Here is a 14,765-nt window from a genome sequence, read left to right on the forward strand (position 1 = left end):
CCCCAACTCTTTTTGACTAGTGACTTAATTTTAACCAAAATATGCTTGCCACAGGAATAACATTGAATGTATTATGTCCTAGAGTAGGTGTGGCTGACATGCGAGAGAAGGCAAGACTTAACAGTGGAAGTTCATCCGTATGTTTAAATGTAAGGGAATTTAGAATGTTTTCATTTCAAAGTCTTGAACACATAAAGTACAGAATTGCTCTCTGTCATGTCCCTAGATGCTGAGGGTTGATAGCAGTCACCGTTTCTTCATCGTTTCAGACGGGATCTCACGATGTAGCCCTGGCTGACTTGTCTCTTTGTCATTGTTGCTTTGTTTTGTTTTGTTTTGTTTTGTTTTGTCTGTGTATAACATACCTTTTTCTGTGGTTATTACCACTTGGTTTTCGTGAGATTTTGGAGTTTCTAATAAATAAAGCACAGACTAATTTGGACTCACAAGATGATCTTTAAGATTTACTTTTTAGTTATGCTCACAGGTATCCACTCCCCTGGACTGGAATTAGAATTTCCAGTGAGCCAGTGCGTGTGGCTGCTGGCTGTGGGTACTGGGAACCAAGCTACTCTGGAAGAGTAGCATGCACTCTGAACCATTGAAAGTGTTTGTAGTTCCAAAAGAAGACATGTGACAGAGATTATCTCCCCCAGCCCCACCCCTGCTAGCTGATTCCTCATGGTCTCACTGGTATCCCAAGCCTACTTGCAACTTAATCTCATATGGTAGGCTCGCCCCAAACTCTTGGCAGCCCCTCAGCAGGGCTGGGTTATAGGAGTTGGCTGCCAAGCATAGCTCTCTCGTTTTCAGAAAGAAGATAGTACAGTGCTACCGAGTTACCTCTGCCCATACTTTAAGGAGTTAATTTAATAGACAGCTGAGCTAATTAATAGTCTCCCAGATCTTAGAATTAAGATGTGCTAGAGAAATTAAGGTTTCTTAAAATGACAGCAAGGCAAGGCCAAGCACACAGACAGTGACCCCCCCTTTCTGTGCATGAAAACATTGGAATAAGTTAGCCACGCAGGCTAAACAGCTAAAGACCCGGCATACATCTGGGTCAGGCCTTGCTGCCATTCGTGTACTGTTCCACACTTGCAAAGTTACAGAATGCCTTTCAGGTCAACGCATTTAATAGTGCAAGTATTTCATATGTGACTGATATCAAATAATTATGTTTGCTAGCTTAAGGTGTTTTATATTTCTTCCTTAATTCTATGTGGAAAAATAATGTTCCAAATTTGTTGTAGGAAGCACTGAATAAAGGATACTTTATGTATTCATTCCCTTTGGGGTGGTGTTTGAGGCAGGGTCTTATATATCCTGGACTGACATCTAAAACTCGTGGTTTTGTGGACTCCTGAGCCTCCAGTGTGGACCCCGCTCCCAGCCTCGCTGTGCTTTTATGTACATCCTGTTGTTTATGCTGAGTAATTGCTTGGAGCAGACAAGGCTGCTAAATGATTCTGGGACATAATGCTCCTATCGTTCTGAGAGGTTTGTATAGATCCGTAATGCCACTAGGATGTGTACACTGTTTTCTGTAAACCCTCCCACAGTACAGTGATGTAAATCCGTGTTAGGAAGGGAGGATGCTGTTCAGATAATACTCATGTGAGGGTATTTTAACTTTGATTTACTTTACCTCCATAAGATAAATAATACTGTTTCGTATGAAGTTAAACTTTTACTGTTGCCTTGGATGGGGAACTTTTTCTTTTTTCTTCTTATGTTGTAGTTAGGTAGGTAGGTAGTTTGGTAGTTAAGGCTCACATAACCCGGGCTGACTGAACCGCCATCTGAGCATCCCCTCGAACTGGTCCTCAGGCTGCCTCCGTTTTCCAGGTGCCAGGCTTACAGGCTGTGCCACCGGTTGGTTTCTTTTAGCCTCGTGTAGACTCTATTGAAGAATGAACTTGGTGTTTTCACCTGTGTGGAGAGGCAGACCCAAGAGAGCTTAACAGGAATCTTAAACAATGTTTAACTCTACCCAAAGCATCACTGTAGATATAATTGGAAAGATACAAAAAGTTGTGTATTCAAAGTTGTTTATCATCAAAGTGGTATTAAAACTGGCAGGCAGCGACCCACTCCTGAACCTAGCACTTGGGAGGCTGACTGCTGCTGTGAGTTCAAAGCCAGCCCTGGCTATTTCTGCCTCAAAAGAGAGAGAAGGAGGGAAGGAGGGAAAAGAAAACGGGAAACGGTGGCGGGGGTGGGGGGCGGGCGCTAAAATGATTTGTTGTTTAAAAAAGATATTACTTAGCAATGGAGAGTCAACTCAACAGTTAAGCATGCTTGCTGTGCAATCGCTACGACCAGAGTTTGTATCCCGGCACCCATGCAACAAACCAAGCATCCCAGCTGTGAGTGGGCAGAGACTGGAAGCTCACTGGGGCTTGCTGGCCTAGCCTACAGTGTGCAAGCCTTGGGTTCAGAGAGAAACTCTGCCTCAAAAAGGATTACGGGGGTGGGGGTGGGAGTACCAGCACCCTCTTCTGACTTTGAATGCACAGGCACATGTGTGCACACATTTTTCTCTTTTTATTTCGTGAATATGTGTGTGTGTTGGGGGTATTGTAGTTGCTGCAGGCCAGCAGCCAGTGACACGATCCCTGCTTTTTACTCTGAAATATCAATTTTATAGCAACTTCCTTTTACCCTTACCATGTCCTTGAAAACAAGTCACTATGTGTCCCATTAGAGACAGAGGGAGGAATAGTAAATGACCTGTCCTGTGTTAATGTTCAGTTCAGCTGTAGAAATCACCTTAAAATTAATTTAGGCACATTAAATGCTCCCATGATGCCTAGTGGCTTCACTGTGTGTTTTCGGGGGTGGAAGGGATTCTAAGCCTACAAACAACACAGGTTGCCTGAGGGAACGGATGCTACCCAGTTTGTGAAAAGGGAAGCTCGGGGCTGAAGCACTGGCTGCTCTTCCAGAGGACCCAGGTTCGAGTCCCAGCACCAATCAGGCAGCTCATAGCCATCTGTACCTCAGGTAAAGATGGCAGATCAGTGTGTGAGCCTCAGGGCATGCTGGCTGTGTTCTTCATCAGCCTGTTTTTGTGGCCAGAAGTGTGTCTGCAGGAACTGAAGGGTGACTGACGAGGCTGATTGCGAGCTGCCCCAGCTGCCCTTTTCAGGGCAGCCGCTTTTGCCTAAAGGAATGACAGACATTTGGGTGCTTTGGTCGCCCACTATTTCAAGGAAAATAGCCTGGATTTACATTGCTCCTAGTATAAGGCTTACACTTTCAGCAAGAATGTAGGAACCCAGCTCTGCCCAGTGAGTGCGGCAGCTCCCCCATGGACTTGATAAAGTTGACAGAAATGTGGTTTTGAATGCTGTGTAATAAGACATGCCAGCATCTGAAAGCTTTGATAACTTAAGTGATCTGCTACGTTCCTGACCAGTGTCAGGAGCCACTGAGCTGTGGCCAGGTAAAGACCCACACAGAGTGCAGGGCACAGGGCCCTCCTATGGCAGGGGCTGAGAGCTCATGAGGGTCACTAGTCCCTTAGGGACCAGCCTTCAAGGAGTAGACCCACCAAATTCAATGTGACCTGAAAACTTTTATAGTGACATTATTCGTAGTGGTAGACATCTTTTTTCCTTTTCAAGTCGAGCACAGGAGCTAACGTCTCGGACATCCCTTAAGCCGCAAACGAGGTGGCTACTGCACTTCTATCGGCTGTTTGAGTATCTGTTTGATGTAGTGCTGAGGACCAGCCCTGCTCTGCTGCACCCTCTGCCCCGTTAGTGGTGCCTCAACGTTGTATGTGTCAAAGGTCTTTGTGTTCACTTTTTGGCTCCCTGGCTTGGCCTCCTCACGCTTGGTAGTCCCCTCTTCAGCTCCTCTAATGTGACTAACCAAAGTCTACTCGGACCAAGTGTACAGCCCCACAGTACAACATAACTGTGTGACGGTCAAGCCTTCCTGACTTTGTTTTCTTCTTCTTTTCAGGGTGAGTCTGTAAAGTATTTCCTGGATAACTTGGATAAACTTGGAGTACCGGTAAGTTTCAAAACAGTAGTTCTGGTCATTGATACTTGGAAGTAGTAGTGGGGATAGCATTGGTCCTGTTTAGGGCAGATTGTTAGGAAAGTTAGAGAACACCAGCAGCTAGCCTTTTCCTTTTCTTCTAGTGCCAGTGGCCTGAGTCATCTTCCTACAAACATTGACAGATTTCTAATTTTTGTCAACATGGAAGAGATTTGTGTTTGAAAATGAGATTTCACACCGCCATTCTTCAGTGTTGGGTTTTCTGTAGCAGAAATAGAACAGGCCTCACTGGTATTGAAGTTTGGTGAATGGGGCTCTATTCCCAAGGCTCGTAGAGGAGACTTGGAGTGAGAGAGAGTCACCTTGGGAGGAGCCCGTTATCTTCCCAGTGTTTGCCTCAGAGCCAGTGACTCACTGTCTCTCCCAGGCCCATGGCAGGCAGAGTGAGCGCTACTGTCTGTTCTCTTAAGGTTTCACTGCCTAGAGCCTCTGCCCCAGAGCTGTTGGTCATGAAGCCTAGTGCAGCTGCCTTAGCTTCCTCTTACATTTCTGCTGTGTTCGATGAGCCGTGGTCCTGAGGCTTCAGAGCTGGCCTGCTATAAGGAAGAAAGCCCAATGCCGCACTGGGACTACACTTATTTTCTCTAGCAGGTTCAGTTTTACATGTCCTTATATTTTCTATTTGAATTTGCCAGCTGGTTCTGATGGCACACATCTGTAATTATAGCAGTCAGAAATCTGAGGCAAGAGGATCATAAGTTTAAGGCCAGCCTATTTCAAAAAATGAAACCTAAATTTTTAATTGTGTATGTTACCTTTCAAGGAGTTTCTTTTTTTTACCTATTTCCTGCAAATGTAAGTATCTCCCAGAACTTGAGTTCTTTATAACTTAGTTTGTCACATAATACAGACAGTCAGAGAAAAGCATTAGGAACAGCCTGTATGCAGTGGGTGGCGTGGTGAATATGAACAGGTATGTGCACATGATGGTGGAGTGGCTAGGGCTGGTATATGTCTTCCTCAGTTGTTTCTTGCCTTGTTTGAAACAGAGTCTCTCCCTGAACTTGGAGCTCACACATTTATCTAGACTGCCAGTCAGCAAGCCCTCCTGTCTGCTGTCCCCTGCTCAAGGATCATAGGTGGTGCTCTCTTAGCACCCACCTTTTTATGTGGTGTAAACTCAGAACCTCAGGCTTATGCTGTATGCATACACTTTACTGAGCTCCCCTCCCCAGCCCTGAGCATGTTTTACATTCATTCATTCATTCATTCATTCATTCATTTCACTGTTTGAGTGCTTGTCTCCATGTATGTAGCACTACTGTGCTTACTTGGTGCCCCGGGAACCCAGAAAAGGATGTTAGGTTTCCTGGAACTAGAGTTCCATCTGCCGTGTGGATGCTGGGAACTAAACCCATGTCCTCTGTAAGAACAGCCTCGTCAGACCCCAGACCAGCTCTGATTTTTGTTGTTGTTCTTTGTTTGAGACCGGGTCTCATTCCCTAGGCCTGGAACCCGCTTTGTAGACCAGGCTGACCTCCAACTCACTGAGATCTGCCTGCCTCTGCCTCTGCCTCCCACTGAGTTAAAGGCATGCTGGGATGATTTTTTTTAACAGTGCTTTCTTACAGTCTAAAGAGAGCTTGTCTGATCTGCTTTTCTGGTTCTCAAGCAGGTTTTTCTAAGCACACCAATCATGTACACGCTTGTTGTCTTCACTGGGGTTCTGGTGTTGTTTGCTGGGTGGGTTTTTTGAGGCAAGGTTTCTTGTAGCTCAGGTTAGATTTAAACTCACCATATTATAAAATAGGACCTTGAACTCCGCCTGGTGCTGGCATGGTGGCTTGGCTAACACAGCTGCCCTCTCCCTGTCTGTATCAGGCCCTGCTTCCTTGTTGCATATAACACGCTAATGGTTTCTTTGTTTTCTTTTATCCATTCTTTAGTGAGGACCAGGACTTCCTACCTTGCTTGCCTAGTGACAGTTCCTGGCACAAAGTAGGCAATCAGCAGACAGCTTACAGATAAATAGTAGGCCAGTCCCGACGGTGGGTAGTAGGTGCTTAAGTTTATAGATAAATAATAGGCCAGTCCCAGCCATGGATAGTAGGTGCTTAAACCGTTAGGGTTAGAATAGTTCTGAAAGGAGATGACATAATCAGCAAGGAGAGAGGAGAGCAGGCTGACTGTGCTGCATCTTATCGCCATTCTCTGAGCTTAGGGCGAACGAGAACCACATTCGCTTCTCTCCATCTGAAGCTGCAGGAACCCTGCTCTGCATTGAGCCCTTAGAAAGGCAGAGGCCACATGAGAAGCGAGGAGCAGACAGGGGCATGAGGAAGGTGCCGCCGGGTGCGGTTGCCTTTGTCCTAGACCTTAGAGCTTCCCTGGTCACACAGTCTGGAAAGCTAGGCCCAGTGCCAGGGTCTGGGGTCCTAGCATTTGTAAAACTAAGGCGGGAGGATTGTCAGTGAGTTCTAGGTCAGCCAAGACAGCATAGTAAGACTTAGCCTTAAACACATGCATGCACGCGAACACACACTCACACTCACACTCACACACACACTCTCTCTCTCTCTCTCTCTCTCTCTCTCTCTCTCTCTCTCTCTCTCTCTCTCTCTCTCCCTCTCTCCCTCTCTCTCCTCCCGCCCCTTTCACTCACTTGTGCTTGAGAGTAAATGTGTAACCCTAGCACCAAAAGGCAGAGACAGGTGGATCATGACAAATTCAATGCCAGTCTACTGACCATAGCAGTGGTTCCATAAAGAGTTCAGAAGAGCTAACAGTCTTGACAAGTGTGCTAGGTGTGAGTGCCTTCCAGGTGGGAACAGACATGGTGCTCAGAGTATGCTCCTCCTTGGTGAGTGAGAGCTTCCTAAACCATTGCCCGGAACAGACTAGCCTAAGGTCTGCAATGCATAAGGTTAGTCATTCATGCTAGATAAGGTGTTTTCCCTGCGGACAGCGTAGAGCATATTCACAGCCGTGAAGCGGGTGTGTGCAATGAAGAAGGTGCATGGAATACAGAACCAAGCATGGGAAGTGAGCCTCAGGAGCTACAGCCTCAGCTCCTCTGTGTCTAGAGGGGCGAGGACCAGCATGGAGATGCCGAGGCAGAGAGGTTATTCTGGCATAACCTAGGAGTTGGTAATTCAGGTGGGCGAGGTCAGCTGGGAGTTCACTTACGTGTGAGTGGTGTGTCGGTCACCCGTAATTCAGCAGCTAGGGGGCTGGGGTGGTAGGACCTCAAGCTTGAGGCCAGCCTTGGCTTGGTGGTTGGTTGTTAATCATTTAATTTGCACATCCATGTACTGGGCCAGTTGCTACTTGTGGCCTCCTAAGTATGAATCCTTTTCTCTTCTAGGACTACATTCCGTCACAGCAAGATATTCTGCTTGCCAGAAGACCCACCAAAGGCATCCATGAGTATGACTTTGAAATTAAAAATGTTCCTTTCAAAATGGTTGACGTAGGTGGCCAGAGATCAGAACGGAAACGTTGGTTTGAATGCTTTGACAGTGTGACATCAATACTCTTCCTTGTTTCTTCAAGTGAGTTTGACCAGGTGCTTATGGAGGACCGCCTGACCAACCGCCTCACAGAGTCCCTGAACATTTTTGAAACAATTGTCAATAACCGGGTTTTCAGCAATGTCTCTATAATTCTCTTCTTAAACAAGACAGACTTGCTTGAGGAGAAAGTGCAAGTTGTAAGCATCAAAGACTATTTCCTAGAATTTGAAGGGGACCCTCACTGCTTAAGAGACGTCCAAAAGTTTCTGGTGGAATGCTTCCGGGGGAAACGCCGGGACCAGCAGCAGAGGCCGCTGTACCACCACTTCACCACCGCCATCAACACAGAGAACATCCGCCTTGTGTTCCGAGACGTGAAGGACACGATCCTTCATGACAACCTCAAGCAGCTTATGCTCCAGTGATGAGGAGACTCGCTGTTTTAATACCTTGTTGTGATTTTGATTGTTTTCTGTTTGTCTTGTTTTTCTTTTTACATAGCAGTTTACATCAGCAGTTAGAAAAATCTTAATTCTGTGTCTAACTTCTTGGAAATCTTAGTCCATCTGTGGCCTTTAGTTTGTGGCTGACAGCTGCTGAATTAACACATTGCCAATATCTGCTGGAATTCGGGCTTTGATCGGTTTCACCGGGGCTTGCATTCGAGTCCAATTATAACTTCCTGGCCAACCTCACACCAGGTGTATTTCAGGCTTTGAATTCTTCTGCTTGCAAACTGAATTCTCCTGCAGTGCCAAGAATAGGCAGTATCTGTAAGTACTTGTAGGGATGAGATAATGAACTTTCAGCTCTAAAGAGAGAGTGCCTTACACAGCAGTGACATGCCTAGCTAGGGGGAGCCCTGGTCTGAAAGGGCTTTTACAGAAAAGTTTAAGGAACAGTGATCTCAGCCTACAGAGGCTTAGCCTCCTGCCCACACAGCGGTAGTTTGTTTGTTTGTTTGTTTGTTTGTTTGTCCTCAATTTCTTTAATTTCTGAAGGTAATGTCTTAGTGTTTAAGTTTACAATATGGATTTCAGCCTGACGCTGATGTGGTCACAAATGGTACATGTGCTATGTTGATCTGAGGTGACCAGTTTCATGCAGTTTCCTTTTGCCATACATAGTGTCACCAACTTAATGTGCCATGTTAGAGACACGCTGGCCAAAACAACTAGAAAGGGCAAACATCTTGGCAACAGAAATCAACATAGTGGCTCCAGAGTGCAGGCTTTTGGTCCTGTCTCATTGGATTTTGTGCCTTCTGGAGGGAATCGCTGTCGGGTCTTCTTGCTTTTGCCCCTCAACCGCAGCAACTCAGAACTGTGGCATTGCGGGGTTCTCCTGTCACCGAGAGTTTGTTGGGCAACGTTTCCCTGTGAACTGTTCAAGGTGTCCTTTCAGTACCCTGTTGATGGCTAGTGTCACTCTCTGTGATATAGCGTGTACCTGTTGTGGATGTCATTGTGTGTGAGATGGCAGCTTCACTGAGGTACATGTGAGTGCCTAAGGAATGCATCTAAGGATAAGTAATTTTTTTGGCTCATACTTAAGGTTTGCCTTACACACACACACACACACACACACACACACACACACACACATATACACCACTAAGTTAAAGTGTGCCCCTGAAGTAGCTTGTGATTAATTATAGCGACTGGTGTACTAAACCATCTGTCATGGCCAACTGGCCTGTGAGTTTGTAGAGCCTGAGCTCGTGCCTGCTTTCCGTGGAGAGTGCAGGAGGGCAGCGATGCCTGCTGGTTTACTGTGTGACTGCTCTCAGGCAAGAAGCTGGGCGCTGAAAAGCTGGCCAACAGTGAGGCCTGCCGGCAGTAGCTTTCCTTTTCCCTTGCTGAAGGGTGCGAGAGCCGGGCCCTTAGTGTATACTGAGAGACCTGACTTGTCCTGGTTTTAACTTTGACTGCTGTTCTGTTTGTAAAGCCCAGTGCTTTCTTGCCTTGGTAATATCATGAGTGTAAGGTGTGTACTCCAGTGTCCCAGTGCAGGCGTTGGTGGCATGATCGATGGATATTTGGATGGTTCTACATCTGGTCCTTTTTGCCAAAAAGAATCTATCATTTAAATCCATGGGGTTAGAGGACCCCGGTGCTGCTGGACATTTGAGTGCGTGCCCAGTAGCATGTGTTCTGTGTTCATTTAGCAAACATTGTGCATTGGCCACAACTAGCTGCACTGAAAGCAGAGGTCAGTCCCTCCAGAAAGCAGTTGTCTGGTTATATGTAAGCTCTGTGGTGAGCACAGAAATCCTTCCTGACAGAGCAGGATCTCTGACTTCCTCCATTGTGACTATTACCAAGAAAAAACAAGAGCTCCCGACTAGAGGCAGCATCCTCCTGGGCATCTGCAGCTTCCTCTGAAGCAGGCAGCATGTCCAGACCCGATGTAGTCTAGGTTCATTCTGAAGTGTTGGGTTACTTACACGTAATGTCTGCAGGATTGTTCAGAATTTAAAGAACTGTGGGGCTCAGCCAAAAAGCCACAGCCCGCATTTGCACAGTCTGACCCCACACCCCGAAAGTCAGGTCCTTTTGTAAAGTGAAATACTGCTGTGTGAAGAGGGAGACGAAACGTAGTAGACAGAATAGAAAAGGTGCTCAACCCTCAGTGTGCTGACTTCCCCACCCCTGAACCATGCCTCGGAGTTGAGGCTCCGTTGGGCACTGGACCGAATGCCTTGGGGTGCATAAAGTGATTGTGCCTAATTCAAGATTCCATCTTCAGTCCCACAGCCTTCCTGCTTACTGACAAAGAACCACACAAGTGTCTTAGTTGACTTCAACATTTTTTTATATTTTACAGAGTTGCCTTATAAATAAAAGAACAACACAGATTTAGACCTTAATTTTTCCTTTAATGGGGAAAGGGCTTTGTTCCATGTTTTCTTATGATCTTAGTTCAAGATGTGCAGCTGCCACCAGGATATCCGTAATGGCCTGAGCTGTCGCTCTCCGACAAATGCTCTCCATATTCAGTGGAGGCCTCCGTAGCAGCTTTTCTGTCTGGAAAGGGTGCTCATAGCCAGAGGGAAGCTTCAGCCAGGCAAGATGGGGTGTCCTGAAGAGGAGCATGTTGTTTTTTTTCTGTTTGTTTTCCTATCGCAGTGCATTGTGGGTACTTCACACTCAGAGGGTCTCCGGAGAAGTTCTCAAGTTGGGACTCAGCAGGGAAACGCTTGTTAAGTTAGTGGCAGCTGGTGATTTAAAGTAAGAGAAAGTAAGACCACATTAGTGCCAGAAGTGATAAGAATTGTCAGATGCAGCAAAAAGCATGTGCCTCCAAGTAACTCTTACCTTCCAGTGTGTATGCCCGATGCTTGGGCTTCTGTTTTGATGGCATGTATTTCTCAGTGTTGGTATTCACATCCGGTTATGCCTACTTTGTATGAAGAATAAAATGGCCAAGCTATGCGGTTATATCCTGAAACTCAAGCTATTTGGAAAACCCTCAAATTGGTGCTTTCATTATTTAATGATACATTTAGACAAAACCCCAAACAAACCATCTGAAACATGACTCCGGGTTGCAATTTGCAGCGATGTCATTTTCCTCATTGGAGAAGAACAAGCGCCCGTGTTAATTTGAATTTCCTGTATGAACCCATACATCCTACCTGTAAAGCCCAGTCAAACATTTGTAAGAAATTCCATAATAAACCTAGAGAAAGCCACTTCGTCACCATTTCATTTCTTTTAATTTTATTTGGAAGACAGAATAAAGCTTCTCAGGTCCCTTTTATTTGGAAATCAGACTGTTATATGGCTCTGTCCTGTGATCTCAGCACGGTGAATTCCACGGTTTGTGCTGCTTGAATGAAAGTATTTTCTCCTTTCTTTTCCCTTTTTTTTTGTAACGCTGGGATGTGGTTGGCCTTTCAGCCTAGGAAGCACGAGGGCACCCGATGCCCATTTTCTTACGGTACGAGTTCAGGGCTTAGTTTACAATAGGACTGAATGTTGTGTCAAGACCTGACGATGGCTTTCCTGATCCCATCAGCTCGATACTGGCAGTCGGGTATCAGACTCATCAAAGCAGTGTTCACGCACTAACTCCTAACGTCCTCCCGGATGTAGATCAGCATTTGAATTCACCTGTTCATCCCTATGAAAGCATTCAGGTCTAACCATCCAGTTTTGAGTGTCACGGGTGGCACATAACATTGTTTTACATTTGTTGGCTTGGAAACCTGAGGCAGGGTCTCCTTGTGCACCCCAGGCTGGTCTTAAATTTGAGATCCTCCTGGCCCAACCTCACCAACTGCAGAGATCACCACTTGTTTTTTTGTTTTGTTTTTAAGTAAAGCACTAGTCATGTGGTAGTGTTTAGAGGACCATAACGTGACTTTTGTGACCTTTGCTATGTTATCAGTGATGAAATTGCCAGATGGTTTGAAGCCTACGTGAATCCACGAGGTATGTTTTGGATCGATGAGGGTCACTGACGGTAATAAACCACCTCAGTATGTAACTGATTCCATCCACAGATACAGCGCTTGCCAAAGTGAGCGACTACTTTGACATTAACCGTGCCTCTTCGATGGCATGGGGAATGACAGGGAGGAAGGGGGCATTGTGTCCTTGTTAGGTGCATATGGTAATGAAGCAGACTATACTATACTATACTGTGTACCTTCTCTTTGCCTCTTACTTGAAAGCAGAATCGCAAAATATCCCGAACGACTTTTCTTGGTTGCATGTGAGCTCACAGGGCACAAGAAGCCTTATTAGAGGCACAGCTCGGCCCTATGGATGCTGTCCCAAACAAGACATGGCTTATACTACCCTGTGTAAAAGTATTCATGGTTGAGGATTTCTTTTTTCTTTCCCATACATCTTTTTAAAACTTTCCAGGAACTAAGCACATTATCTGATACTGTTGTAATTTTTTTTTTTTTTTGAGTCAGTGCTTTGGTTCGAGAGTAGCAGAGTAGCAGTAAATTATTTCTACAGGGCGTCTAAGAGTGGGAGGTATGGTTTCATTTCACCAAACAAATCGCTATTCAATAAGGCTTTTTGCTTTTGTACATATTTTGCAAAAGTTTGTCTCTTTACTATTAATATTTGCTTTGTAAAAATTACTGACATTTAATAAACATTTACAAATGACGTGGTAGCATGATGTTATTGAGCGTGAAGGCGGGGAGGCGTTTTACCTCTGAAGCAGAAGTTTGCACGCCCTGCTGAAGGCGTAGAGATCTACTCCGCACCTCCAACTGTCTCCCTCCATGTCAATGGTTCCTGAAGGAAGGTGGAGACTTGGCCTTCCCAGAGTCCTTGGGTCTCTAAGGTGTGAAGCAAGAGGAGGGAAACACTCCTGCTCTCAGCTTCTCTTGGAGTTGCTGGATCTCTGAAGGCTTCTGGGTCCCTAGTAGTTACTGCATCCGGTTACCCCACAACTACACTTAAGCTTGATGCAATCAAACTAATCCTTAAAACACTAATCAACACACCCTCATTCATTTCCCCCCGCCAATAAACCTTATTTTAGACTGCGGAGGTGGGGGGAGTTGGGAGGGAGGTAGCAAGGGTTCCCAGCATTTCACCCTGTGACTACATCCCCAATTAACACTTCCCGTTCTGACACTTTCATCAGATGGCCTTGTGGAGTTCAGAACCACAGAAGTATCCTCTTTTTCTGTGTTATATATTTCCATAAATCTATTTACAAACATAGCAACCCAGAGACCATAGTGAACATCAGGAAGTCCTCGTTCTCTGGCTGGGAGGAGGATTCAGTGAAGTTCCTGCTTTCTAAGTGTGAAGACTTTAGTTTGACTTCCCCAAACTCGTACAACCAGGTGTGATGGTTCTCACCTGTAACATCAGGGCTAGAGATGGACCCCTGAAGCCCACTGACCGGCCGGCCGGCCTGACTGAATATAAGCTTCGGGGTTGGTGAGAAGCCTGATGCAAAAAGAGAGTGACCTGGCCTACACACACACACATACACACACAGAACATAGGCTTGCATGCACCCATATACACACCTATACTCACAAGTATGTACCCCCGACCACATACAACATACACCACACAAAAGTACTCACGAAACCATGTCAAGTATAATGCAGACCGCTTACCCTTCGGCAGGTTTCCTGTGACCCTTGTATCCCGTCCCTATTGCGGTGACACCCCAACCTTAAAACTATTTTCACAGCTACTTGCTAATTTTGCAAGGAATCATAAGTATTTGTGTTTTAGGCACCCGCTCCCCCCCCCCAAAAAAAAGAAAACCAGGGTTGTTCAACTCCTAGAGGGATGGCGCCCCACAGGTTGAGAAACACTGTCTTGTCTTTTATGAAAAGCTAGAAGAGAAGTTGATTTTTGTTTATTTTTGTTTTCTGTTATTTCAGCTTTTCTGAGAGACAGTTTCATTCCATAGCCCAAGCTGGCCTTGAACTTTTGACCCTTCTGCCTCGACTTCCTAAACGTTGGCATTGCAGCTATGGTTTGCCACACAAGCTGTAGGGAGTTGGTCCAGCGCTGCTGTGTATTCAAATGCTATGATCTGGTTCCCCGCCCCCCACACACACATACCCCAGCAAGGAGATCCTCGTGTACCCCAAGGGATGCTATGTAACCTTGTTCCCCAAGTTAATTGGTCCATAAAAGGCTAACGCCTGTGATTGGGCAGTAGACAGAGACAGGCAAGTTTTCAGTTCCCTGACTGGGGGTAGGGAGTCAGGGGGAGGTCACAGGTAGAGATTCGGGGAAGAAGAAAGGAGATGGAGAGAGGAGAAAGCCGCCCGTGGGAGAAGATACACCATGAACACATGGCCAGGAGAAACAGCAAGTAAGGGGCATATGACTGGGATGTAAGTTAAAATGCCCCCAAATCTGCCCAGTCTAGCCTTGTAAATAAAATACCAGCACTGTGGTTATTCTAATATGGGGTAGCTAAAATACTTAATTCACTTTACGCCCAGCTGTTTATGCCTTTTATTTGCATCTGTATATATGTGACACATGTTCAAATGTATGTGTGAATGTGTACAGGCCTAGTGTTAAACTGGATGTATTAGATCTCTCTGTCTTTTCAGAGAGGCAGAGTCTCTCAGTTGAACCTATTGTACGCCAAGGTAGCCAGCCAGCTTCCCCCGGTCCCCTTCCCAGGGCTGGAATTACAGGTGGGCCACCATGCTCTATTTACATGGGTTCTGGGGTTCCCAACTCCAGTCCTCCTACCTGAATGGCGAGGGCTTTATCCATGGAGCATCTC

General features: G+C 45.9%; 1 protein-coding gene across 1 annotated transcript in view; it reads left to right on the plus strand.

The window, feature by feature from the left end:
* Gna13 (G protein subunit alpha 13) overlaps positions 1-7,973 on the plus strand; it is a 32,836-nt gene extending 24,863 nt beyond the window's left edge. The window contains exons 3-4 of the mRNA NM_001013119.1: positions 3,973-4,023; positions 7,376-7,973. Coding sequence (NP_001013137.1) covers positions 3,973-4,023; positions 7,376-7,948 — 624 coding nt within the window. The 3' untranslated portion in view covers positions 7,949-7,973. The remainder of the gene's footprint in view (positions 1-3,972; positions 4,024-7,375) is intronic.
* Positions 7,974-14,765: the final 6,792 nt, after the last annotated feature.

This window comes from Rattus norvegicus, chromosome 10 (assembly GCF_021556685.1).
Source record: "Rattus norvegicus strain SHRSP/BbbUtx chromosome 10, alternate assembly SHRSP_T2T, whole genome shotgun sequence".
Lineage (NCBI taxonomy): Eukaryota > Metazoa > Chordata > Mammalia > Rodentia > Muridae > Rattus > Rattus norvegicus.